This window comes from Rana temporaria, chromosome 11 (genome assembly GCF_905171775.1).
Source record: "Rana temporaria chromosome 11, aRanTem1.1, whole genome shotgun sequence".
Lineage (NCBI taxonomy): Eukaryota > Metazoa > Chordata > Amphibia > Anura > Ranidae > Rana > Rana temporaria.
Window position 1 is genome coordinate 132,466,745 of NC_053499.1, and position 26,177 is coordinate 132,492,921.

Genomic DNA, 26,177 nt, shown 5'->3' on the forward strand with positions numbered 1-26,177 from the left:
AAAGCTGCTGTTTCGTGGCGTATAGTTAGACTTGCTATGTTAAGTATGGGCGTCGTTCCCGCATTTAATTTGAAATTTTTTTTTGTTTGCGTAAGTCGTCCGTGAATCGTGGGATGGACGTAATTTATGTCCAAGTCTAAACAATGACGTCCTTGCGACGTCATTTCGTGCAATGCACAGCAGGAAATTTAGGGACGGCGCATGCGCAGTTTGTTCGGCGCGGGGACGTGCTTCATTCAAATGAAACACGCCCCCTACCCGCCCAACTTGAATTCCGCGCCGTTACGCCGCTTGAGATACACTACGCCGCCGTAACTTATGGCGCAAAATCTTTATTGATTCGAACCAAAGCCAGGTAAGGTATAGCGGCGTAGCGTATCTCAGATACGATGCGCCAGGGGCAGATCTTTGTGGATCTTAGCTTATGGAGGGTCAAATGCGCTTTATGTGTAAATATCAGCAAATCCAGCAGTAGTAGAGACATCACAGAGAAACCCATAGGTCATCCCAGGTCATGTAATAAACAAATGCCAAAACATAGTGCTCTCCGTTCGGATAAACGATTTAATCGTAATAAAAGATAAAAAACACTCACAATGAAGGCACCACGATCGGTGCCGGTGTATACAGCGTGTATATTGAGCAAAGTGAAAGCCGCGGGTGACGTCACGACGCTCCTTCCGTACGTGTTACGTCCTCTATTGGCGGGGACTTCTTCAGCGGTGAAGGAGGCGTGTTATTTTATTTGAGCGCTGCACCACCTGTATTTGTTTCTCTACAGGCATTTTGTGATTATTGACCCTGGTGTTCAGCTGCTATACAAAGGTTCATTTGTAATTCTTGCGCTGATTTATTTTCTTTTTATTCCATTTGTCAGAAGTTGGCTACGTTTGTTGAGGCATAGTGGCTGGCGCTTGGACTGTTGCTTCCCAAGGAGCAAATGTCTTCCAATTTCATGCCTTTGGGATTGGATTTACTAAGGTTTTTTTTTTTTGTTTGTTTTTTTTTAAAGCAGAGGCAGCAGTTCTGTTAAGCCTACACCTGATCGGATTTCCATCGGACAAATCCGTCAATTTTTTGTCCGAAGGGCGTTGGCCGTGAACTTGTTCTACATACAGACGGCAGAACTTTTTCAGCCAACATTCACGAAACTAGGTGTTTTTTCTCTCTTTAGGGCCCCCATTTGGGCAACTTCTGCTAATGCTGTCTGATGGTTGGCATTGGTTCGGAGCATGCGTGTTTGTACTTTGGATTTAATTCCGACGGATTTGTGTACACGCGATCAGATAATCCGAAAAAACACATTAGTTGTCGGACAATTTGAGAGCATGCTATCCAACATTTGTTGTCGGAAATTCTGACAACAATTGTTTGATTGAGCATACAGACGGTCGGATTATCCGACAAAACACATCCATCACACTATTGTTGTCAGAAAATCAGATCGTGTGTCTGGGCCTTTAACCACTTCCCTACCGCCTCATTGTGAAATGACGGCGGCAGGAACCCCTCCTCGATCCGGGTGGACGTCATATGACGTCCTGCGTTCCCGGCGATCTAGGGTGCGTGCACGCGGCGGGTGCCCGCGATTGTCGGTAATCACGGCAGGAGTGTGGATCTGTGTGTGTAAACACACAGATCCACACTCCTGTCAGCGGTAAGGAGACCAATGTGTGTTCCCAGTACAGAGGAACACACATCGGTCTCCTCCCCTTGAGAGTCCCCTCCCCCCTACAGTTATAACACACCTTAGGGACACATATTAACCCCTTCAACGCCCCCTAGTGTTAACCCCTTCCCTGCCAGTCACATTTACACAGTAATCAGTGCATATTTATAGCATTAATCGCTGTATAAATGTGAATGGTCCCAAAAACGTGTCAAAAGTGTCCGATGTGTTCGCCGCAATGTCACGGTGACAGTAAAAAAATCGCAAATCGCCGCCATTACTAGTAAAAAAAATTATAAAATAAAAATGCCATAAATCTATCACCTATTTTGTAGACGCTATAACTTTTGCGCAAACCAATCAATATATGATTATTGCGATTTTTTTTTTTTACCAAAAATATGTAGAAGAATACGTATCGGCCTAAACTGAGGGAAAAAAAAGTTTTTTTAAAAAAAATTGTGATATTTATTAAATAAACAAGTAAAAAATATTGTGTTTTTTTTTTTAAATTGTCCCACTTCTTTTGTTTATAGCGCAAAAAATAAAAACCGCAGAGGTGATCAAATACCACCAAAATAAAGCTCTATTTGTGGGAACAAAATGATAAAAAAATTGTTTGGGTACAGTGTAGCACGACCGCGCAATTGTCATTCAAAGTACGACAGTGCTGAAAGCTGAAAATTGGCTTGGGCAGGAAGGTGCGTAAGTGCCCGGTATGGAAGCGGTTAATGACATGGTCTTCACAATATGGCAGTAAGAATTGCTCTAGTAAAAAAGCAAGCATCGGAAAATCAAGGCTTTTGAACTGTGGTGCTAAATTAAATTGTTGAGAGTTTCTTGGACGGGTTATGAGAACGAATCGGCTAGTTTTCAAAAAATAAACCTAAACTGCTCACTAGAAGGACTGACACTGAAACTTAAGCTCAAATATTTTGGCTCCTTAATATGTAGGCTGGACTCACTGGAGAAGACTTTGATGATGGGAGAGATTGAAGTCAAAGAGAGACGGGAACGACGAAGGCTGATATGGATATAGATTTAGTGAAGTGATGAGTATGAGCCTCCAAGTTTTTGGCGAGCCGGCTGCAGACAGACATGACCCAATTTGCCAAAATCACGCAGGTCATGGAGATTTGCACCCAACTACACACGTTAGGATAGTGCTTAGTGTATTTTCTTTTTTATTTCGAAGGGTTGCTAGATATAGTTTTGTAAAGAGTCTAATTTATTACAACGTTGATAAATTAACTCTTACATAAATACATAGATACCATTCTATAATTGTAATAGTTGCGTGGGATCAAATAACTGTTTAAAAAATAAATATAAAAGAAGAAAAAAAAGATAAATAAAAAATATATTTTAAAAAAAAATGAACACCTATAAATACATGAATACCATCTTTGAGTTTAGGGCTGTAACTAACGATTATTTTTATACTTTTTGCTATAATAAAAATATATCCCCAAAAAAGATATAAAAAAAACATTATTTTTTCTCAGTTTAGGCCGATACGTATTCTTCTATTTATTTTTGGTAAAAAAAATTGTTTTTTGCTCAGAAATTACATTAAAGGAACACAAAAGATAAAAAAAAAAAAAAATGACAAACACATTATACTTGCCTCCACTGTGCAGCTCGTTTTGCACATAGTGGCCCCGAACCTGGTCTTCTGGGGTCCCTCGGCGGCTGTCTCGGCTCCTCCCTGCAAAAAGAAACAACCACCATCATGCGGTTAGTTCTTGCGGGCGCCCTCCAGTGATACAGCCGGCGACTGTAGCCGCTCACTGTAACACTCGATCCGCCCCCTCCGGCACGCCGCGTCATTGGATGTGATTGACAGCAGCGCGAGCCAATGGCTGCAGTGCTTTTAATCAATTATGAAAATAGTTGACAACTATTTTCATAATTGATTAGTTGTCGATTAATCGGTTCGTTGTTTCAGCCCTATTTGATTTTTAATAGTGGTGTGGGATCACATGACTGTTTGTTTCTTTGCCTTACTAATTCCTTTTTTCACTGCCAAAAACTACGAAGTGATAAAGAGAACCGAACACAGGAAAGAACATCACAACAAAATAGTTATTTTATTCTGTGAATAAATTAAGGCAGGAAATTCCATTGCTTCCTGTTTTTTAGAATATTATATTGCATTCTTATGTTATTTTTCAGTTTTCTTGCACTTACAGCAAACTATCCCTGGAAATTAGGTTAAAGGGTTGGTGTACTTTTTTTTTTTTTTTACATTTTGATTTTGAACTGTTTTTATGTTTTTTCCTTTTTGTCTCGATTGCAAGGGTCCCTTCTTTTTCTATTTGATGAATATGGACAAAGTAACAGGAAGAGCAAGAACTCTGATTGGGTTTTCTCATCACTGGAGTCTCAAAAAGACCAGGTCCGAAGCTCCGTGACCGCGGGACCCGCGGACCCGATCACCGCTGGAGTCCCGCGATCGGTCCCCGGAGCTGAAGAACGGGGAGAGCTGTGTGTAAACACAGCTTCTCCGTTCTTCACTGTGGCGCCGTCATTGATCGTTCCCTTTTATAGGGAAACGCAATCAATGACGTCACACCTACAGCCACGCCCCCCTACAGTTAGAAACACAAATGAGGTCACACATAACCCCTTCAGCGCCCCCTTGTGGTTAACTCCCAAACTGCAATGGTCATTTTCACAGTAAACAATGCATTTTTAATGCATTTTTTGCTGTGAAAATGACAATGGTCCCAAAAATGTGTCAAAATTGTCCGAAGTGTCCGCCATAATGTCGCAGTCACGAAAAAAATCGCTGATTGCCGCCATTAGTAGTAAAAAATTGTTTTTATAAAAATGCAATAAAACTATCCCCTATTTTGTAAACGCTATAAATTTTGCGCAAACCAATCGATAAACGCTTAAGAATACGTATCGGCCTAAACTGAGGAACATTTTTTTTTTATATATATATTTTTGGGGGATATTTATTATAGTAAAAAATATTGCATTATTTTCAAAATTGTCACTCTATTTTTGTTTATAGCGCAAAAAATTAAAACCACAGAGGTGATCAAATACCACCAAAAGAAAGCTCTATTTGTGGGAAAAAAAGGACGCCAATTTTGTTTGGGAGCCACGTCGCACGACCACGCAATTGTCAGTTAAAGCAACGCAGTGCCGAATCGCAAAAACTGGCCAGGTCCTTTAGCTGCCTAAAGGACTGGCTTCTTGTGCTGCTCCTCTTCCCCCAGTTTGAGCTCTGTTGTACAGCAGACTGTTAGATGAAGGTACCAAGTAAAATTCAGGTGCTTATACTACTTGTATTTAAAAGAATACATTTTATTATGGTTCAATGATTACAGAACTGCATTCATTTGTACCTTTTGTATCTTCCTGCAGTTCAGCTTTAAAATGCTACTAAACCAACAACAGTAAAATCAGTCTGTATATACAGTAAAACGTACTTGTTATACTCACTGGAAGGGGTTAATCTTCTGCATTGTGTAAAAAAACTGTTTGATCCTGTATGCACAGATCCTCCTCTACTTGCATTGTCTCCAAAAGTCTATAGAGTCAGGCTGCACATGCTCAGTTTGGTGTGTATTGCTAGACAGTTTTTTTTTTCTTGGGAGGGTGCATGTGATCAACACAGGGCCAATCAGCACTGTCCAGACAGAGGGTCAGGGGTCCTGCATCCTGATAGGACAGCCAGTGCAGTATGAAAACTCCTCCTACAGGCTTTAACCAGGCACTATTAGAAGTCACACGACTGCTATATACAGCTGATGAGAAAAGGTATTTAGCAGTTTATATTTACTAAAACTATTGCATTTCCATGTTGTGTGTACTGTGGGAGACCAGATGTAGTGAATGCAGGGTCCTGGGGTTAGTAACACTTTAACCACTTCCCGCCCGGCCTATGGCCGATTTACGTCCGGGAAGTGGTTACACAATCCTGACAGGACGTCCATGGACGTCCTGCAGGATTTCGTGCCGCGCACGCCCATGGGGGCGCGCGGCGATCGGTGATGCGGGGTGTCAGTCTGACACCCTGCATCTCCGATCTCGGTAAAGAGTCTCCGGCGGAGACTCTTTACCACGTGATCAGCCGTGTCGAATCACGGCTGATCACGATGTAAACAGGAAGAGCCGTTGATGGCTCTTCCTCACTCGCGTCTGACAGACGCGAGTAAAGGAGAGCCGATCGGCGGCTCTCCTGACAGGGGGGGTTTGCGCTGATTGTTTATCAGCGCAGCCCCCCCTCGGATCGCCACATGGACCACCAGGGATGCCCACCCTGGACCACCAGGGTGGGCAAAAAAAAAAAAAAAAAGCATGTAAAAAAAAAAAAATCTTAAAAAAAAAAAAAAAAAAAAACTTTTTTAAAAAAAAAAAAGATGCCAATCAGTGCCCACAAATGGGCACTGACTGGCAACACGGGTAGATCAGTGCTTCCCCACAATGTCCATCAGTGCCACCCCAAGTGTCCATGAGTGCCACCCCACAGTGTCCATCAGTGCCACCCCACGGTGCCCATCCATGCCCAGTGCCCACCTATCAGTGCCCATCTGTGCCACCCATAAGTATCCATCAGTGCCACCCATAAATGCCGCCCATGAGTGCCCATCTGTGCCGCCCATGAGTGCCCATCTGTGCCGCCCATGAGTGCCCATCTGTGCCGCCAATGTGTGCCCATCAGTGCCGCCTATGTGTGCCCATCAGTGCCGCCTATGTGTGCCCATCAGTGCCGCATATCAGCGCCGCCAATCAGTGCCACCTCATCTGTGCCCGTCAGTACTACCTCATCAATGTCCATCAGTGCCATCTCATCGGTGCCCATCAGTGCCGCCATATCAGTGCCCGTAATTGAAAGAGAAAACATACTTATTTACAAAAAAATGAACAGAAAAAAATAAAAACGTAATTTTTTTTAGTTGTTGCGCAAAAAAAAATTGCAGAGGTGATCAAATACCACCAAAAGAAAGCTCTATTTGTGGGGGAAAAAGGACGCCAATTTTGTTTGGGTACAGTGTAGCACGACCGCGCAATTGCCATTCAAAGTGCGACAGTGCTGAAAGCTGAAAATTGGCTTGGGCGGGAAGGTGCGTAAGTGCCCTGTATGGAAGTGGTTAAATAACCATTTTTAATGTACTGGCCCTCTCAAAAGTGCAATATTTACTAAGCGGTTATTTAGCGTTCATCAGAAATAGCTATCGTGCGGCCATGTAGCGACTGTCAATGCTACTTGCTCAGATTTATGCATTTGTCCCATGAATAAATAACTTTATCACAGAGAATTCACACTATAGATAAAATAGTGTGAAGGCATCCAGGACATGCCACTCTTGCTTTTGTCTGTACAGTAATCCTTCAGCATAGCAACAATTGCTGTACACAGAACAAGCAGTGATCTCCTCCACATAGTGCAGAAAATCTTTAGGCATACGTGCATAAAATCAGGTCCACCCTTAGCCCCATCTCTTTTTTAGATATGAGGAACAAGTGTTTGATTCCCATCCCCTCCGACAAACAGAAAAACAGGTGAATTGTCCCAGCTGTTCGGTGATGCGAGTCAAAGCTCATTGGAATGATCACTTGTCATCAGGTAATAATAGTCTTCCACCACATTGAAACATAAACTAAAAGTAAACCTGGTCTTTTACAATGCAGGACAAAGCAATGGGTTCACTTGAAGTGTTACTAAGAGCCCATTCACACCTAGGCGTTTTGTCGCCTGTAGCGCGACGCTCACAAACGCCAGAGGGACCAAAATACATTAAAGTCTATGGGGATGGTTCACATCTGAACGCTGATGCGTCTGACGCCCATCGCCTGTAGCCAAAAAAAGTTCCGGACCCTTTTTTGTCGCGCGTATCGGGCGGCTTGGGCGTATTTGAGCGTTTCCATTTCCCATAGAAAGTAATGGAAACGCTCGATTCAAGCGACTTGCGCGACAACGGGCGTTTGCTACGGGCGTTTCGTCGCTTTAAACAATAGCACTTTTGCCCATGCAGAAGATTAAAAAAATCTACCAACATAGCAACAAGTGATGAAAAGATGATAGTTTTTCCTATTGGCTAAAATAAAAAACGTCAAAGTACAAAAACGTCGGACAACGCTGTATGCAAACGCGCAAATAAGCATGGATACGCGCAACAAAACGCCGGAAAAAAACGCCAAAAAAAACACAGAACGACCGACGCTCAGGTGTGAATGCAGCCTAAACCCACAACAGTCAAATCAGTCTGTATATTCAGTACAGCATACTTGTTATACTCACTGTGCAACCTAAGGGGTTAATCCTCTGCAGGGGTTAATCCTTGTGTAAAAAGACTGTTTCATCCTGTCTTCTCTGATCCTCCTCTTCTTCCACTGTGTCCCCAGTCCATCTCCCAATAGAACAGAGGCTAGGGGACAAGCTGCACATGCTCAGTTTGGTGTGTATTGCAAGAGAGGAGTTTTTTTTGGGACCGTGCATGTGATCAGCACAGGGCAAATTGGCACTGACCAGGCAGAGGATCAGGGGTCCTGCAGCCTGATAGGACAATGAGAACAAAATGAAAATCCCTCCTACAAGCTTTAACCAGACACTGATAGAAGTCACAAGACTGCTCTAACTGCTGATGAAGTTTAGATTTACTAAGGCCCTGTTCACACCTGAGAGTTTTTCAGCTTGTAAAGCCTCGTACACACAATCAGTCCATCCGATGAGAACGGTCTGATGGACCGTTGTCATAGGTTAACCGAGGAGGCTGACTGATGGTCCGTCACGCCTACACACCATAGGTTAAATAACCGATTGTGTCAGAACGCGGTGACGTAAAAACACAACGACGTGCTGAAAAAAAAACGAAGTTCAATGCGTTCATGCGTCGACTTGATTCTGAGCGTGCGTGGATTTTTAACCAATGGTCGTGCCTACTAACGATCGTTTTTTTACCCGTCGGTTAGGAATCCATCGGTTAAATTTAAAGCAAGTTGGCTTTTTTTTAACCTCTGGTTAAATAACCTATGGGGCCCACACACGATCGGTTTTGACTGATGAAAATGGTCCATCAGACCGTTGTCCTCTGGTTAACCTATTGTGTGTACGAGGCCTAAAATGCTCATCTCTGAAGCTCCAAAGCACCCAACAAGCAAAATCCCATTCATTTCAATGGCCCCCTGTTCACATATGAGCGTTCTGTTGCCTGAAGCTCAAAAAAGTTCACAAGCTTCTTTTTGGCAGATTACAAGCGTTTTTGGTCCCATAGACTTCAACAGATTGACAGCATGGAAGGTTAAAGTCCTGCTTCAGCCAAAATGATTTTGAAATTTTTAATTTTGTAGAGAAAAGAGAGGATCTCTCTACCCGGGGTTTTCCTTTCTTTGCTGTTTTAGTGACCACAAATGGAGGGGAATCTCTCCAGTACGGAGACCAAAAGGTTCTAACTTTTCCAAAGTACTAAAGAGCATATTTACTGTAGATTGTGCCACACTGTTACGATTCACTTTAATTTATCTCTATAAAACTTCACATTAAAGTGAAGTGGAGTCACAGATGGCAGTACAATTTATTAAAGCGGGGGTTCACCCAAAAATAAACATTCTGACATTAGCTATATGCCTCCAGCATACTGCTAACATCTGCAGTATGCTGTTTCTTTTTTTTTTTTTTTTTTTGTACTTATCGTTATACAAGCCTTTGTTATCCGACTCCGAGCGGGGGATTACTTCCGGTTATAGGCGTTCCTAAGCAAAGAGCAGTTGATTGACGGGCTGCTAAAGCGCATCATGCCTTCCGAAAATACCCGAAGTCACACTCGGGTGTTTACGGCGCCTGCGCAGTCAGCTCTACACGGCAGGCGCAGGCGCCGTAAACGCCCAAGTTTGACTTTATGTGTTTTCGGAAGGCGTGACGTGCCTTAGCAGCCGTCAATCAACACCTCTTCGCTTAGAAACACCCATTCCCCGCAGGATTCCCCGCTCGGAGCCGGTAAACAAGGGCTCATATAACGATAATTAAAAAAAAAAAAAAACAGCATACTGCAGATGTTATGGAGCTAATGTGAAAAAGTGGATTTTTGGGTGAACCTCCGCTTTAAAGATATCGCTGGAGTTGGGTTATTCTTAAAACCAATTGGCATAAGCTCCTAAGTGTGTCTTACCATCACGTCTAGCGTGGCACCCATACTGGAAGGACGGGAAGCACTGTTGGCCAATCGGGCACTGTTGCGGTACATGTGTGTTGACCGTGAACATGTTGAAAATGTTAATAAAGTTGTGAGGGCGCAACTAACCTGCCCTCCAACCCAACTTGAGGGGCCCAACAACAGCTGGCTGCTCTCAGAATAGTGTGTAGAATACACCGATGAGTGTTAATGTTCTTGTCTAAATAACTTGAATACACAATACAGAAAAAAAAATCCTGCAGATTAAAATTCTTTCGTTAAAATGTAACTGTCATGGATCAGCCAAATGTTTTAAGTTATCAGTTGAGTTCTGTGCATCGTTTCTTGCTAGCTAGAGGGAGGTGTTAAAAGGCATAGTTCACTTTTACCAAAAAACTGCCTATGCAGGTAAGGGGTTCCTATAAATCAGTAGTCTCCAAAGAATGTGGCCCTCTGCTTGCCTTTTTCCAGCCCTTTGGGCACTATTCCTACCACTGATACAAGACACTATTCTGCCACTATCCACCAGCAATGGGGCATCATTTCTCCCACTGTCCACCAACAATGGGGCATCATTTCTCCCACTGTCCACCAACAATGGGGCATCATTTCTCCCACTGGACACCAGAAATGAGGTACTATGTCTCCCTACGATACAAAGGACTGGACACTGTTCCTCCACCTAACACCAAATGTGGCAATGCTTACTCCCGCTGATGCCAGGAAAATTTCCACTCCCGCTGGCCATAGTCCGGCCTTCCTGGAGTCTGAAGGACAATAAACCGGCCCTTTGTTTAGAATGTTTGGAGACCCCTGCTATAGATGAAAGCAAACTGTGCAGATTTGAGCAAAGTTGAACAATGCTATAGGTGTAGGCTATTTGCATATATCATGAAGCCCGTCTGATAAACTCGGAGATCCTGTCCTGCCTTGTTGCTAGGACTTTATATGTTGCTAGGACTTGATAAGAGACTCCTAGCTTATACTGTTCTCCTCCTCCATCTCAGGAGCGAGCTCTTTCTCTGATTCAAACCCCCTCACATACTCTTTCTCTTCCCTGATGCAGTAGCTCGGATCATTAGGGAGCTCGCTCCTGTGATGGAGATGCACAGCCGTGAGTCTCTTGGGGATGCCAAAGCAACAAGGCACATATACCTACACGTGGAGGTGGGGTAGCCTTCCCTGAAGGGGTGAGTAACAGGGATTGCCTAAAGGTGGACAGAATAGTAGGTGGCCATTTAGATTTATAGCTGCTGAAATGGCAGGTATCGAAGATTGGACATCAGATGTCCATGTTTACATTAAAACGGAACAAAGCTTGAGGTTTAGATTAATTTTAAAGCCTGTTGCTGTGTTAGTGTTAGATTGTGTTTATTTTCTTCCATAGACCTCATCAAATATAGAGTATAGTTCTGTGTAATTTGGCCTCTGTACCGATTTCAAGTGAATAGATATCTACAGTACTTTGTTTTAGGGAAGATCTTTAAGGTGATTGGACCTTCTCTGTTCCTTCTTTCCGTCCAGTCAAAGCAGAAAATCAAATTTCGACATACATTTAGGCAGTATAGCCTACCTGCAGAGTCACGTATGCCTCGTACACACGATCGGAATTTCCGATGAAAAAAGTCAGACGGAATTTTATCATCGGATACTCCGACTGTGTGTGTGCCCCATCGGACTTTTTTCCGTCTGAGTTTAGAAAGAGAATATGTTCTATTTTTTCTATGGAAAAAAAAATCCTATCTGAAATTCCGATTGTCTGTGTGGAACTCCGATGTAGGAAAAAAACATGCATGCTCAGAATCAAGTCGACGCATGCTCGGAATCAAGTCGACGATTGCTCGGAAGCATTGAACATTTTTCTTGGCTCATCGTAGTGTTGTACGTCACCGCGTTTTGGACGGTCGGAATTTGGCATGACAGTGTGTATGCAAGACAGTTTGAACGGAATTCTGACGAAAAATTCCGTCAGTTTATGACGTTCGGAAATTCCGATCCTGTGTACAGGGCATTAGTGTTTTACCTGGTCTTTGCTGTTGTGCACCAGTCGCTTATGTCTGTAATCTGATGACCCTGGAAGGTATCTACTGGGGGTGGACTTCCTGTAGTGCATCGAAGTCCCCTTTGTCTGTAAACTAAAGACCCTGGAACGTATCATCAGGGAAGGACATACTGTAGTCCACCCCAGTCCCTTTTGTCTGTAATCTGATCACCCTGGAACGTATGTTTGTAATACAAAAACACCTACTCAAGGCTTCTTGTTGCCTCTCACAGAATTCTCAAAATAAAATATTGCCAGTAGTAAGAAATATCTCCCAGCCACTGATCAGAAGCATGCATGCCTTAGAAGTATGAATGTGATTGATGTAGGGAGCAGAGAGAGGGGACATTGCACAGAACGGGCTTCCGAATGTACGCTATGACTGTCTTCCTACTGACCCTCTTTAGAGCTTTGTATGCTTATACTATCAGTAATTAGACATCATTTATAGTAAAATAAATTTTTTTGCATTTTGTTACTCTTTTTTTTTTTTTTAAGTATTTATTGAATTTTCCACAAAAATTTTTAACATACATTTTCCCCCCAGAAGGGTACATTGGGAATACAAATGTCTGTTATAGAACCCTTGGCCCACATATTAATATAGCAGAATCTGCACCTCAAGTTCCCAAACGGGGAGGAAGTGCCATATTGCGGGGTCATAATATTGCTTTTTAGGGACCGTGTAGGACCCCATGCCACAACAGTACGGTTCCTTAAAGTAGGGAAACTTTCAAACGTATTGATTTAACTAACAATCAACATAGTCTCTCATACTAACACTCGCACCTACATACACACATGGCCTGCCACTTGAGGGACACCCTTCGAACCTTTGATAGGTACATATTTAGTGTTATAAACATGAGTCCGTCACCCGCTACTGTTGGTGCATTTTCTCACTACTTTATTACTTCTTAGGCCGTGTACACACGATCGGTTAAACCGATGAGAACGGTCTGATGGACTGTTTTCATCGGTTCAAACCGATTGTGTGTGGGCGCCATCGGTTATTTATCCATCGGTTAAAAAAAAGCTAACTTGTTTTAAATTTAACCGATGGATTCCTAACCGATAGGAAAAAAAACAATCGTTAGTAGGCACGACCATCGGTTAAAAATCCACGCATGCTCAGAATCAAGTCGACGCATGCTTGGAAGCATTTATTTTTTTCAGCATGTCGTTGTGTTTTACGTCACCGCGTTCTGACACAATCGTTTTTTTAACCGATGGTGTGTAGGTACGATTGTAAATGTAGAAAATATAATCAGCGCAATAAAAAACACATATAAAACAAGCAGCTGAACACTGGGATTCAATTAATAAAATTCCTGTAGGTACGATTGACCATCAGTCAGCTTCATCGGTTAACCGATGAAAACGGTCCATCAGACCGTTCTCATTGGATGGACCGATCGTGTGTACGCTGCATTTTAGTTTGCCGAATTCTTCATTGAATTATAATTTATTATTTTTATGCTATCAAGTAAATAAAAAAAGTCTTACTGTAACTTTTGGGCAATATATCGGTAACATTTACAAAAATGTTCCCTTCTGCAGTTACATTGATGCCACCTCCAACGTTTGGTCCTGGGTCATGTGACCAACGCCATGGATTTGGTCATGTAGTTTTAAAGAAAAAGCAAACCAATGCACAATCGATGCTTGATTGTCTCTCCCTGAATAAACCATATATATATATTTTTTATTGTTAAGCTCATGGCTGCTAACATTTTGTTTTAGTGATAAATTCAGTTTAAAGCGGATCTCCACCCTCATTTACACTATACCTCCATATTACTACCGCTCCAATCTAAGCCTGAATCGGCTATTTACATTTTAATTATTAAATCTGTACCTTGTATTTGAGCCGTGGTTCCGGTCTGCCCCCCCTCGGGTTTTAGACGGGTTTTCTGACGTTTCCTGCGCCGCGCTGTGCCTGCTGGGAGCTATTCTCAGAGCTTGTAATATTCGGCTGTTATGAGACATCGCGCGACTTCATTTTGGAGGAAGTGACGCCGATGTAAACAAAGGAAGGGGCGGGCGTTTTAAACTTCTCCAGTGTTTCACGAGGCTCTGTTATCATCACAACGGGGCGGGAACTTTTCATTCATACGCCTGCCGTTGCGATGACAACAGAGACGCTCACGCCGACGGGCACATTCACCATGCACGAGATCGAGCGGTGGATGCTGGGACAGCATCCACCGCAAATAGGAAGTAGCTCCTTGTTGGATTCGAGCGCCCAAAGCCAAGATGGCCACGGGACGTGAAGGAGAATATAAGTGATTATTATAGCTGAAATAACAGCGGAGGGGCAGACGAAAACCGGATACGTGAGTTTAGCACAGTAGTGCTAATACACATTTTAATTTGCAATAAAAAAAAAAAACTATTGAGCCGCGGGAGATCCGCTTTAAGAAAGAATGAGGAATTGGGCTAATTTAAAGTAGTTAAATAAATAATCTTTGTTAACCATATTCTTTTACTTTAACAATATGTTATTTTTGGCATTCTTCTAAGGCAGTGTCTGGATGATAAATCCACTTTTATCCCCAATAAGTTGGGTGTCAAAATTGTTTGCCTATGGCACTGTACAGGTTAACACCCAAACATGTGAGGCCCCAGTTGTTACCTTAGGCGAGTTCATTTCAAGACATCCTCCCCACCTGGGGGCCGCAGGATGTTGTTGCAATTGACGTAAGTAAATCAATGTTACTTGATCCCGGATTGTCGGTTACATTATCTCCTGTCTCAGGGCACTTTCTCATTCTGCCTGCATGCAGTGTATGAACCCAAAATAGACAAATGCTTGTGTCACATAAGAATGAACCGCCTAAGATGCCTCGATAACGCTGTGCATTTATTTTAACTGCATGTCAAACTACATTGACTTGTATAAATGAAAGCTGGCAGCCAGCTCAGTGGAAACTACACTTCCTATCCAAAAATAATAAAAAAAAAAGTAAAAGAAAAAAAAGTCGTTTAAGTAATGGGGAATGTAATATATAAATGTGATATGAATGGTCTTGTAAAACATTGAAATTGACAGTAGAAAAATAAACAATTCCTCCTTCGTGTCTGTCTACTTCCCTTTATACTTTAAAACTATTTTGTTATGTCTGTGTAACTTTTTTTTATCCAATCTGTGTGCCAGCCATTTTTCTGGCGAGCACTTCGTTTTAACGTAGAATTGACGTCAAAAACTGAAAATCAATATGTACTGCAGAATTGAGAGTATTTCTATCCTTATTTTCCTACCCTCCTGCAAAGCCTACAAATTACCTGGTGATCCTGTCAGACTAGTCAGCCATACGTCACTTAGTGTTGTCTGACAACCATTGCCTGCCTCCTGGAATGATGACACCATTGTCCCCGTCACGTTTCCAGTGTCCGTGTGAATTACAACACAACATGGTGACGCCATGTTTGTGGGCATTAACAAAAGGTTGTCTCTTTGGACAAACAAGTTCTTAGCTGGTCTATCAACCATGCCCATCCCCACCTGACCACTTCAGGCCCATTTCAGTTGGCTTTGCAGAAATGCCCCTTTATGTAAATGCCACTTGGAGACAGAAGGGGGTGCTGGAAAATGTAGTCCCAGCGATTCTACATGATTAAAATAGGAGGTGACGTGGACCACAAAATCTTTCTTCCTACGAACCCAGTCAAGGAAAGAAAATGTCATTTTTTTTTTAAAGTGTATTTTTTATGCGTGTACTCGAGAGAGGAGCCGGACTGCAGGAGTTGGGAGTAGGCAGGCCTCCCCCAGAGGCAATCTGCCACCTTTCTCCATGCCCCGGGTGGCAATGGCGGGTGTGTGAGGGGGTCCTCCCACACAGCCCGCCCTACCTGCTCCGCTTTGAAGCCCAACGGGGCAGAGGGACTCCGCTCAACCAGCCACGTTAGTCCTTCGCCTCTCTTTTTAGAGACCGTGTGGTCAAAGTGCGTGCATGTTAACCCAATTTCGAGTGCGTGTAAGTGTGTGAGTGTGGTGGTTTTTGTGGGATAGCACACCCACCGGGAGCCGGGCTGAGACCACCAAACTCAATTCACATGTAGCCGAGACCGGGATCCGAACCCCTAGCTGCAGAGGTGAATGGCTTGTCAGCGCAGTGCCAATCGCGTTGAGCCACCGCAGCTCCAGGAATGTCATTTAACCATAACTTTCTTTGAAAAAAAAAATATATAAAATAAATAAATATATATATATATATATATATATATATATATATATATATATATATATATATATATATATATATATATATATATATATATATATATATATATATATATATATATATATATATATATATAAATAATTATATCGGTTTTTTTTTTTTGCAGAAAATTTAGATAATTTATATAAATTAGGCCAGCCATAGACAGAGTGATTTTCTTTCTTGCAACCACGTGCTGCAGGAAAAAAAAATCACCCTCACTGATTTGATGGGGGAATCCCTCCTGCAGAGCCATTGTGTTCTTCCGACAGGGGCGGCTATAACAACCTCTAGCAATAATTGCATGTAAAATCTGACAGGCTGGTTGAGTGATCAACTTGGGTACATTCAGCCTGCCCATGCATGGTTTGAATCTCGTCTACTTCCTGCTGAACTTGCCAAATTTCAAAACCGTCTAAGGCCGGCTTTAAAATAGTTGTGGACATACAGCGTTATAGACCCTTACTAAGACAAAAATTGTTGGTAATATAACTGCTTTTGTTTAGTTTCAGAAATGTAATATATTTTTTTTTTTTTCCCCATACTCAATTTTTTTTATTTTTGTAACTTTTAAACAAGAATCAGAAGTCATCAGACAATAGAGTATTATACATTTTAGTACAGAAAAAACTGTCGTACAAATTCCAGAAATGTACATGACAGACTGAGAGGACACCGGACAGGATAGGTCAACAATATAAGGTTACCTATGAATTTCCACCATGACTGACAGGTCAATGACAGTACTATAGGGCTGATTACGTCAAAGCAAAGCTTAAGCAATACTAGGACAAGACACTGAAAAGCGTCCAAACAAGAAAATAACAAACTATTAACCAAGGGTCCGATGCATGAACAGCCAAAGTGATCCTAAAATCTAAATAAAAGTATAGGCAAGAAAACCAGTTGTGCAAGTGTTCTCTATGTCAGGCCTATTGTCTTTTCTTTCTTACCGCTTTTACAAGGTTAAAAAGTTATGTCATGTGACCATACATCTCTTCTTCTTGACCGTGGAGGTGGGGTTACAGGACGCTGTGCACAGTATGCCTGTATACTGTTCAGACTGTTGTCTCTTCACTCCAGATCGTGATGGGTTTTCAGATTGTATGTGGATGTGATCACAATGTAAACTTATTGAGGTCGGCGATTAGGTGGATTTACAAACTAAAAGGGAAATCAACTCCAGGAAAAATGAAAAATTAGACTTCAACCCTTTCCTATAATTAGTGAAAAAAGGAGAAATGTATATTTTACTTGATGATGATTTTTTTTAGGTTGCTTTGACTATACCCCATTCCCTCTTTTGTGCTAGTTTATAAAGGAAAGAGTAATAGTAAGTATAAAACTGGTAGACAAATTAGGTGTTTGAACTGAAAGAAATGTGGCGCTCTCAACTTGCATGTCCATTAGTAAAAACAAAAATAGTTTTGAGATAGTATTTTGTATTTTATGAACCATTTACAATCAAATACAATGAAACAAATTGAGTGAGTGAAAAACTTATATAGCGCAGCACATGCAAACTAAATCGCCTCTGGGCGCTCGTTGTTCCTTTCTCCTTTGAGATCAAAAGAGATGAGTTTTGATCTTTCTTCTGAAGGCCAAGTGGTTCTCCTCCAACCGAATGCTGGTTGGTAAAGCGTTCCATAGCCTGGGGCCTTGGAACGCAAATCTTCTTTTCCCTTTGGATTCGTATCTGGCTTTGGGTATCTGGAGCAGATTTTGGTCGGTCGGATCGCAGAACGCGATTGGGGTTGTAAGTTTTTATTTTTTTCGCATAGATATTGGGGGGCCTTCCCATGGATGCACTTATGCGTCAGACAGAGTGCTTTAAAAGCAATTCTGCCCTTCACTGGCAACCAATGGAGGGTTCTTAACGAAGCTGTGATTGATTCCTAGGGTTTTATCCCGGTCACCAGTCTGGCGGCCGTATTTTGTACGACTTGCAGACGAGCGATTTGGTACTTTGGGAGTCCAAGGTAAAGGGCATTAGCATAGTCCAGTCTGGAGTTCACAATTGTTCCCACCACGACTGCTATGTCTTCTTTTATCTTTACATTGGTGGTTAGGCCCCATTTACACGATGGGGCCATTGGCACTTACATGCTGGAGACCTAGCAGTGGTTTCCGACCATTGGCTGTGAGTGGCAGCCCCATTGAAAGCAGTGGGAGGCTGACATTTCCCGAAGCTAAGCATGACCTCTCGCATGTAATAGAGCGATTTACCTACAAATAATTGACCTACATACCCCCTGGGGTTAATTATTTGCAGATAAATGCTTCATGAGTAATTACATGTCAGTGGCTGCGATTGGCTGCCGGAGCTGTCAGCCGCCCATTGATTTCAGTGGAATAGCCACCTACAGCTAATCGCCAGGACCCCCCCTCCCAATTGGTCTCCCACACGTTATTGCTAACATGAATGGGGCCTTACTATAATGTTTTATACTAAGTAGAAACCGTCCAATAGCACATACATATTGATGGACACCAGACATATTTTTTATATGTGTTTTTATTTTATTGTTTAATCGTTATTGTTGAATAACGATTCTAGTTCAACCTGTGTATGTGTGTCAATGTCGATAATCATTTCCCATATACCCGTATGCTGCGTTCACAAAGATGCATGTCCATAGTCTTTTAAAACTATCAATACTTCCCGCTGACGCCACCAATTGTGGAAGAGAGTTCCACATCCTTATCACCCTGACGGTAAATAAAACCCTACACAGCTTAAGGTTAAAACGCTTCTCTTCAAGTCTCATTGTGTTTCCCTGTGTCCTCTTACACTCCCTGGAACTGAATAGTTTCCTACCTACGCTGGGATCACCATTGATCTATTTGTATATTGCTATCATATCTCCTCTCAAGTGTCTCTTCTCCAAAGAGAATGGGCCAGATCCACAAAGAAATTACGCCGGCGTATCTATTGATACGCCGCGTAATTTCTGAGATGCCCCGCCGTATCTTTGTTTTGTATCCACAAAACAAGATACGACTGAATGTGGGCTCGATCCGACTGGCGTACGTCTTAGTACGCCGTCGGATCTTAGGTGCATATTTACGCTGGCCGCTAGGTGGCGCTTCCGTCGATTTCCGCATCGAGTATGCAAATTGGCTAGATACACCAATCCACAAAGGTACGTCCGCCCTGCGCTTTTTTTTACGTCGTTTACGTAAGGCTTTTTTCGGCGTAACGTTACCCCTGCTCTATGAGGCGTACGCAATGTTAAGTATGGACGTCGGGCCAGCGTCGAATTTTCCGTCGTGTACGTCGTTTGCGTAAAACGTTCGTGAATAGGGCTTTGCGTAAATTACATTCACGTCGTCTAGGCATTGAGCGGGCGTAATTTAATTTGAAAATCTGACGTGATATTGAGCATGCGTGCGCATGCGCCGTACGAAAAAAGTGTAATTTACGTGGGGTCAAGCTTGTTTTACATAAAACACGCCCCCTATTCATCATTTGAATTCCGCGCCCTTACGCCGGGAGATTTACGTTGCGCCGCCGTAACTTTAGAGGCAAGTGCTTTGTGAATACAGCACTTGCCTCTCAAAGTAGCGGCGGCGTAGCGTAACTATGATACGCTACGCCTGCCTAAAAATACGCCGCCCTACGTGGATCTGGCCCAATATGTTTAGTGCTTGTAGTTGTTCCTTGCAATTGAAGTCCTCCAGTCCCCTTATTATTTTTGTTGCCCTTCTCTGGACTCCTTCCGGTTCCAGCACATCCTTCCTGAGGATTGGTGACCAGAGCTGGATGGAATACTCCAGATGTGGCCAGACCAGAGTTTTTTTTATAAAGTGGCAGGATTATAGTTTTACCTCTGGAGTAAATTTCCTTTTTTTATGCATGCTAATAGTCTGCTGGCTTTGCTTGCTGCAGCTTGACATTGCATGCTATTGCTCAGTCTGTCTTATCTTTTTCCATCCTGGATTCCCCCAGAGGTTCCCCCTCCCCTCTAGTGAGTAATTTGCAATTATATTCTTAGCCCCCAAGTGCATTAGTTTACAATAAGACCTGAATAAAATAATGGGGTAGGCAACTACATGGAAAATGAGGTTTACAATGTAAAGTTTCCATATCTTGATGTGAGGTTATTGCCTTACTTATTTTTGTGACAAAAACTGATGTTGATTACAATGTTTCTGATACCAGTGGACTTGATTGCTTTGTCCAGTGCTTGTAGCGCAGCCTTTGTGATTTTATATCTAAATCCAGGTTCACTGCAACTCTTGATCCAGCAATTATTTTACAGCTATTGCGGCTTGACTGCTTGATTCAGCATTTACTATACAGTTATTGAGGCTTGACCGCTCTCTGCTGTATTTATGAAACAAAGCTTACCTGGCATTAGTGGAAGGAGTGATTTGGAGGAGCCCAGTGGAGCTGACAAGACTCGGGATGGGTACCACTGGGTCATGAATCGACTCTGTGGCACAAACATTCCCCCAACAGGGTATCATAGTGAAGCCTTGGCAGCACTCCATCTCACATTGAAACCGGGTGCTTTAGGATAAAGCGGAGACTGTAACAATTGAATGACCCTTTTACACTATTTGAAGGGGCCAAAATAATTGAATAGTGTATTTATTATTATAATGGAAAATGGAAAGGTCTGTAAAAAAAGGCTTTGGAAAATTCAAGTTGGTATGTTTTATTTCAAATACAAAGCATGGGAATTCACATCAAATAAGCACATTTTTACAACTTAACACTCTGACAGATACAGTAAGTATAATGTAATTAAGGATGGCTACAGATCACATATACATTGTCTTTTTAGTTTTCTCATATATTCATCATTTAATTTCTGTCTTTCAGAAAAAGATCTATAAGTACAAAAAAGTTTTGAGTAATCCAAATCGCTGGGAAGTGGTACTGAAGGAGATCAGGACTCTGGTGGACATGGCGCTGACTTCCCCGCTGCAGGATGATTCTATCTACCAGGCACCACTAGAAATTGTCTCCAAGCTACTCTCTGAGGTAAGACTTGCCAAGGAATTTTCTCAAACTTTCATGGATATTGGTAGGTGTATGTGTCCTAATATGGCTCTAAGCCTGAGAACATGAGCGATCAAATGACCACTGATTGCTCAATTGTCAGCCTGCTCAGAGCGAAGAGCAGTGACTGTCATTCACTGCTTTTTGCTCTGCCCCTCCAGCGCTCACTGGGGCGCCGGGCTGGGGAGAGGACGGGAGCAGCTGGCTCTCAGCCATGTGCCGAGAGGCATACCTAGCTGTCAATCAGGCAGCTGGGCGGATCTCAACAATATTTTTGGGATCCTTCTAGAGCCTGGAGCGGCACTGTCTGAACTGTGCATTTCTATGACCCACAGGAGATGTATGGCCAAAAAGCTTTGGCCATACTATGAAATTTGCACATCACTGCTTTGATGGTGTTTTGAGGGTTTGATGTGTAGGTCACATATGAGGGGATTCGTTACTATGGAGCATTGCACTAATATGTTGTGTTTAAATTCTAGTGCTGGCTGCTGTGCTGTTCATTTAGGTCATAGGGCCAACGCAAATGATTTTTGTATATCTAATATAAAAAATAAAAAAAAACAACAAATAAATTTAGGTAGCATTCAAATGGTGTTATTAACGTTTTGATGCCATTAGCACTCAGGTGAGCTTTTTTTATTTGTGCATTGGGCTTGTCGATGGCTTAGGTTTGACATCAGTTTGAGGCTGTATTGAGATGATCTTTCATTTGACGTAAGGGAGTTGCATTTCCATAGACTTCTGTGTGAATGCAAAAACTGAAGAGAACAAAAACCCATCAACACATACCCTTGATGTGTTGAATGTATATTTTGCTCAAAAGCAACACAACATACACAAAAAAAAAAAAAAAAAAAAATTGGGTATATACTCGAGTATAAGCCGACGCGAATATAAGCCAAAGCACTTAATTTTACCACACAAAACTGGGAAAACATTGACTCGAGTATAAGCCTAGGGTGGGAAAATGCAGCAGCTACTGGGTAAACAGTGCCCATCTGCAGCCTCACCGTGCCCATCTGCAGCCTCACCGTGCCCAGTTGCATTCTCACCGTGCCCAGTTGCATTCTCACCGTGCCCAGTTGCATTCTCACCGTGCCCAGTTGCATTCTCACCGTGCCCAGTTGCATTCTCACCGTGCCCTTTTGCAGCCGTACCTTTCATTACTAAAACAGCGTGTGTCTCCCACTGTGTAATGCAGTCTGTTCGGCCGTTCATTGAAACAAAGCCCCGCCTCCTTCTTGTCCTTCCGTGATAGAGGAACACTGATACGATGCTGGGAAACTGTATCAGTGTTCTGCCTATCACAGACAAGGAGGAGACGGGGCTTAGTTGCAATAACCGGGCAAACAGAATGCATTACACAGAGGGAGACACACACTGTTTTAGTAATGAAAGGTACGGCTCACTCGAGTATAAGCCGAGGGGGAGTTTTTCAGCCTAAAAATTGGGCTGAAAAACTCGGCTTATACTCGAGTATATATGGTATTTCGATAAAAATTGATTGTTGATTGATCCAACACCCCCATTTAGTGCAGTATATTTTTGAAGGATAGAAACGTTTTTTTTTTATTAAAGCAGTTCTTATAGCAACCATATATTTTGCATGTATAGCAGAATTATTGAAGTACCCGGCTAGTGCCTATAGTAGTGCGTGGTATTTATAGTAGCAAAAGTGGGAAAGCCTTCTTCATCTCATGAGTTATTGGTTAACAGATTGATTTTTTTGTCCTCTACTTGTTACCTTGAGAAATTAAGCCAGACCAGATAATCAGGAGGGTCTCCTATTGGCAAATTACTTACCGGTATATACTTATTTTTTCTCAACATTTGCTGTCACACTTGTGCTTTACCAGTCCCACACAAAAATCCTTTCTAATAGAATGACTAATTTGTGCTCAATTGACAGTAAATTAATGGCCGGAGTTTATTGTATGCAAAGAGAGTTTGTCCAAATGAGGAAGCAGCGATGTAATATGTTTTGGCAAAATTAATTTTGTACGTGTTGAGTCCAAGAAAGGAACAGTTTGTTTTTCTGCACTCCATCTGGGACTGGTGGGGAATTTAATGCATTTCATGTTAACTGTAAACACTTCAATCTATTCTCTTCACACGCTGTGGCAGAAGAGCTGGAGAGACAGTTATTATGATAATAATATTTGTTAAAGTAAACCTTCCACAAACCCGGGCACAGCAAACTGAGCGCCTTATGAAGACGCATTTGCATGGATCGCCGTCACCAAAAACTGCAGGTTTAAATGAACAGGAGATATGGAAATATAGGTAGCTGGACCTATATTTGCAGACCTTGACTTAATCTATAAACGTTGACATTGACCCTGCTCCCTCCTTTATCCCAAGCCTCTCCCTTATTGCTTAGTGAGACCGCCTATTACATTGATAGGGCAGTAAGTTGATAAGACTAAAGGATCAATTCGATTTTAACATTTTAAAAGGGAAAAGTCTATATTTGCATAGATTTTGAGCTGTCTATATCTCAGGAACTACTGATCGTTTTGACATGCAGTTTTTTTACTGGTTTTGGATTTTTTTTTGGGGGGGGGGGGGGGGATTTTGGATTTACTCCAGCCATTCTCAACCATAGTTAGTGGAAACCTATGGTTACTCCAGAGGTTGCTAGTTCCTTGAGCTGTGGACGATTGACTCCAGCCGTTCTCAACCACAGTTCTGTGGAACCCTAGGGTTCATCCAGAGGTTGCTAGTTCCTTGAGCTGTGGATGATTGACTCCAGCTATTTTCAACCACAGATTTGTGGAATCCTAGGGTTACTCCAGAGGTTGCTGGAAGTTCCTTGAGCTGTGGATGATTGACATACCATCTGATGGTGCCTACGTAGTTCCAGTTCTATTGCCACTTGGCATATCTGGCGAGTTGACCAATGATCTTTTTAGCTGTCTGGGTGACATTCTGACCACCACTGTAAAGTGGGCAATCTTTCAATTAACCAGCAAGGTAATGACCCCTGATGCATTGTAGGTTAAAAGGGGTTCTCTGAGACCTGAAACCAATGTTAAGGGTTCCTCTGGGGTAAAGAGGTTGAGAAACGCTGATTTTCTCAGTTTGAATTGACCAGGTTTGTGACTTATTGTGAACCTATTGCATTTCTATGAATGAGTTGCAGCAAATGTATTTATCAGTAATGTATTATGGAGTAGTTGGAACTTCACACTAGTTATACAGAGTTAGTCAATATTTTCAGATATAACTCTCTCTGCATGTACATTTTGACTCTGACTGTCTAGGTTGCCTTACTGACACTGGTTTGCTTAGAATATATACTGACTTCAGTATCAATGAACGTGTGTGTGTATATCTTTATATATAATTATATATATATATAAATATTTGTATAATGGCGCCAAGGAAGCTGGGGCAGTGGAGTTGTCAAAATCATAAAAGTTATTGTAACTATTTCTCCCACTCATACCAACGATGGGGCACGATTCCTCCCACTCATACCAATGAAGGGGTACGATTCCTCCCACTCATACCAAAGAAGGGGTACGATTCCTCCCAGCGATACCAATGATGGGGTACAATTCCTCCCAACGATACCAATTATGGGATATTATTATTATTATTATACATAATTTATATAGTGCCAACAGTTTGCACAGCGCTTTACAACATGAGGGCAGACAGTACAGTGACAATACAATTCAATACAGGAGGGATCAGAGGGCCCTGCTCGTTAGAGCTTACAATCTAGGAGATACAAGGTGAAATGTCCTTTCAATCTGGTAGTTAACCCTAAAAGAAACCTGGAAGATTAAATTAGCGTGCCTTAGAATCAGCCAGGAAAAGCTGAAAAACACTGACTTGCACTTTTAGAAATTTGTATCTTTTTACAAAAAAGGGGTGTTCCATCAGAAACCCTTTTCAAGAATTATAATTTGTTGTAATACATAATTTTTCTGTGATGTTTACGATGTAGGTGTCCCCAAATGTACAAGTAATGTAGAAGAAAGCTGGCTATTTTTGCAAAGCGTGCAGAAAGATACTGTTTTAAATTCTTAAGCTATTTTGTACTTTGTGCCATCATTTTTACTTTTTTCTTTGAGTTCTGTTCCTTTCAATCTTTCTTCATGTCTTTCTTATATTACTACAGAATAGCAATTTAACCACTCAGGAGCATGAAAGCATCATTGTGGTAAGTTTTTTAATTACATTTTTTTATTATTCTAGATATCTGTATTTAGTTTTGAAGTGGAGATTTTGTTGCCTTCTGAGTCCCAATTAGACTCCGGTTACCTTTAACCTCAAGTCTACTAGACACAACAGGGGAAATCTTCCAGTGGGGTCCCTTCTTAGACAATTGTCAACACAATTGTCCTCATTAGAAGATTTCCTATCTTTTAAAATATCTTTTATTTCAGTTATGGTGATTCAACATGTTGGAATATTTTTCCACTTTTAGTCCTGGTGACAATGGTCCCTAAGACAAATGGAGAGGGTAACTCTCCCCAACAGGGACACAAATAACAATAGAAATCATACAGTGGTGCTAGCCTTTCTCTATTCTATCCAAATATGAAAAAAATGTTAAAAATAAAGGGCCCTTGAGGGCCGTTGTCAATGGGCCAGTCCAGCATGCTTTGAGTTGTATTTTGCTTGCATTCAAAATCAATTTGAGACACTTCTGAGATCATTCAGAGTTTGTTGACAGGTGTAGGTGTTCTGCAGTTGACCTCCATCTGACTTTGGTTTGACCTCTATCTTGGCTGTAGCGATCTGCGTTTTCGGGCCTGTTTTATCAGGCTTTGGTTTGTGTCATCTGGGTTTGGTATTTCCATAGAAATCTATGGGAATGCATAACTCTCTTGAAGGAGGTCAAATGCACCTGTCAGTGAATTCTGAATGATGTCAGGTTGCCATCTATCCATGCCCAAAGCTGGTTGACATAGGTCCTAAAGCTGCTTTTGCTGCATTCCCATTTATTTGCATGGGATCAAAAGCTGTTCTGACATAAACAAAAGCCCATAGACACAGGCCCTTAGTATAAAGAAAAGTCTCATATATGGAGAACGGCAGAAAATAAGTTGTCGAGTTGTAAGCAATTCAAGGTGGGTTGACCTTTCGATAA

The 26,177-nt window shown here is 42.0% G+C and overlaps 1 protein-coding gene across 4 annotated transcripts in view; it reads left to right on the forward strand.

The window, feature by feature from the left end:
* LOC120917707 (c-Maf inducing protein) overlaps nucleotides 1-26,177 on the forward strand; it is a 251,803-nt gene that overhangs the window by 119,222 nt on the left and 106,404 nt on the right. For all 4 annotated transcript variants that reach the window (XM_040329177.1, XM_040329178.1, XM_040329179.1 and 1 more), the window contains exons 4-5: nucleotides 20,891-21,052; nucleotides 25,203-25,244. In XM_040329177.1, the coding sequence (XP_040185111.1) occupies nucleotides 20,891-21,052; nucleotides 25,203-25,244 (204 nt within the window). The remainder of the gene's footprint in view (nucleotides 1-20,890; nucleotides 21,053-25,202; nucleotides 25,245-26,177) is intronic.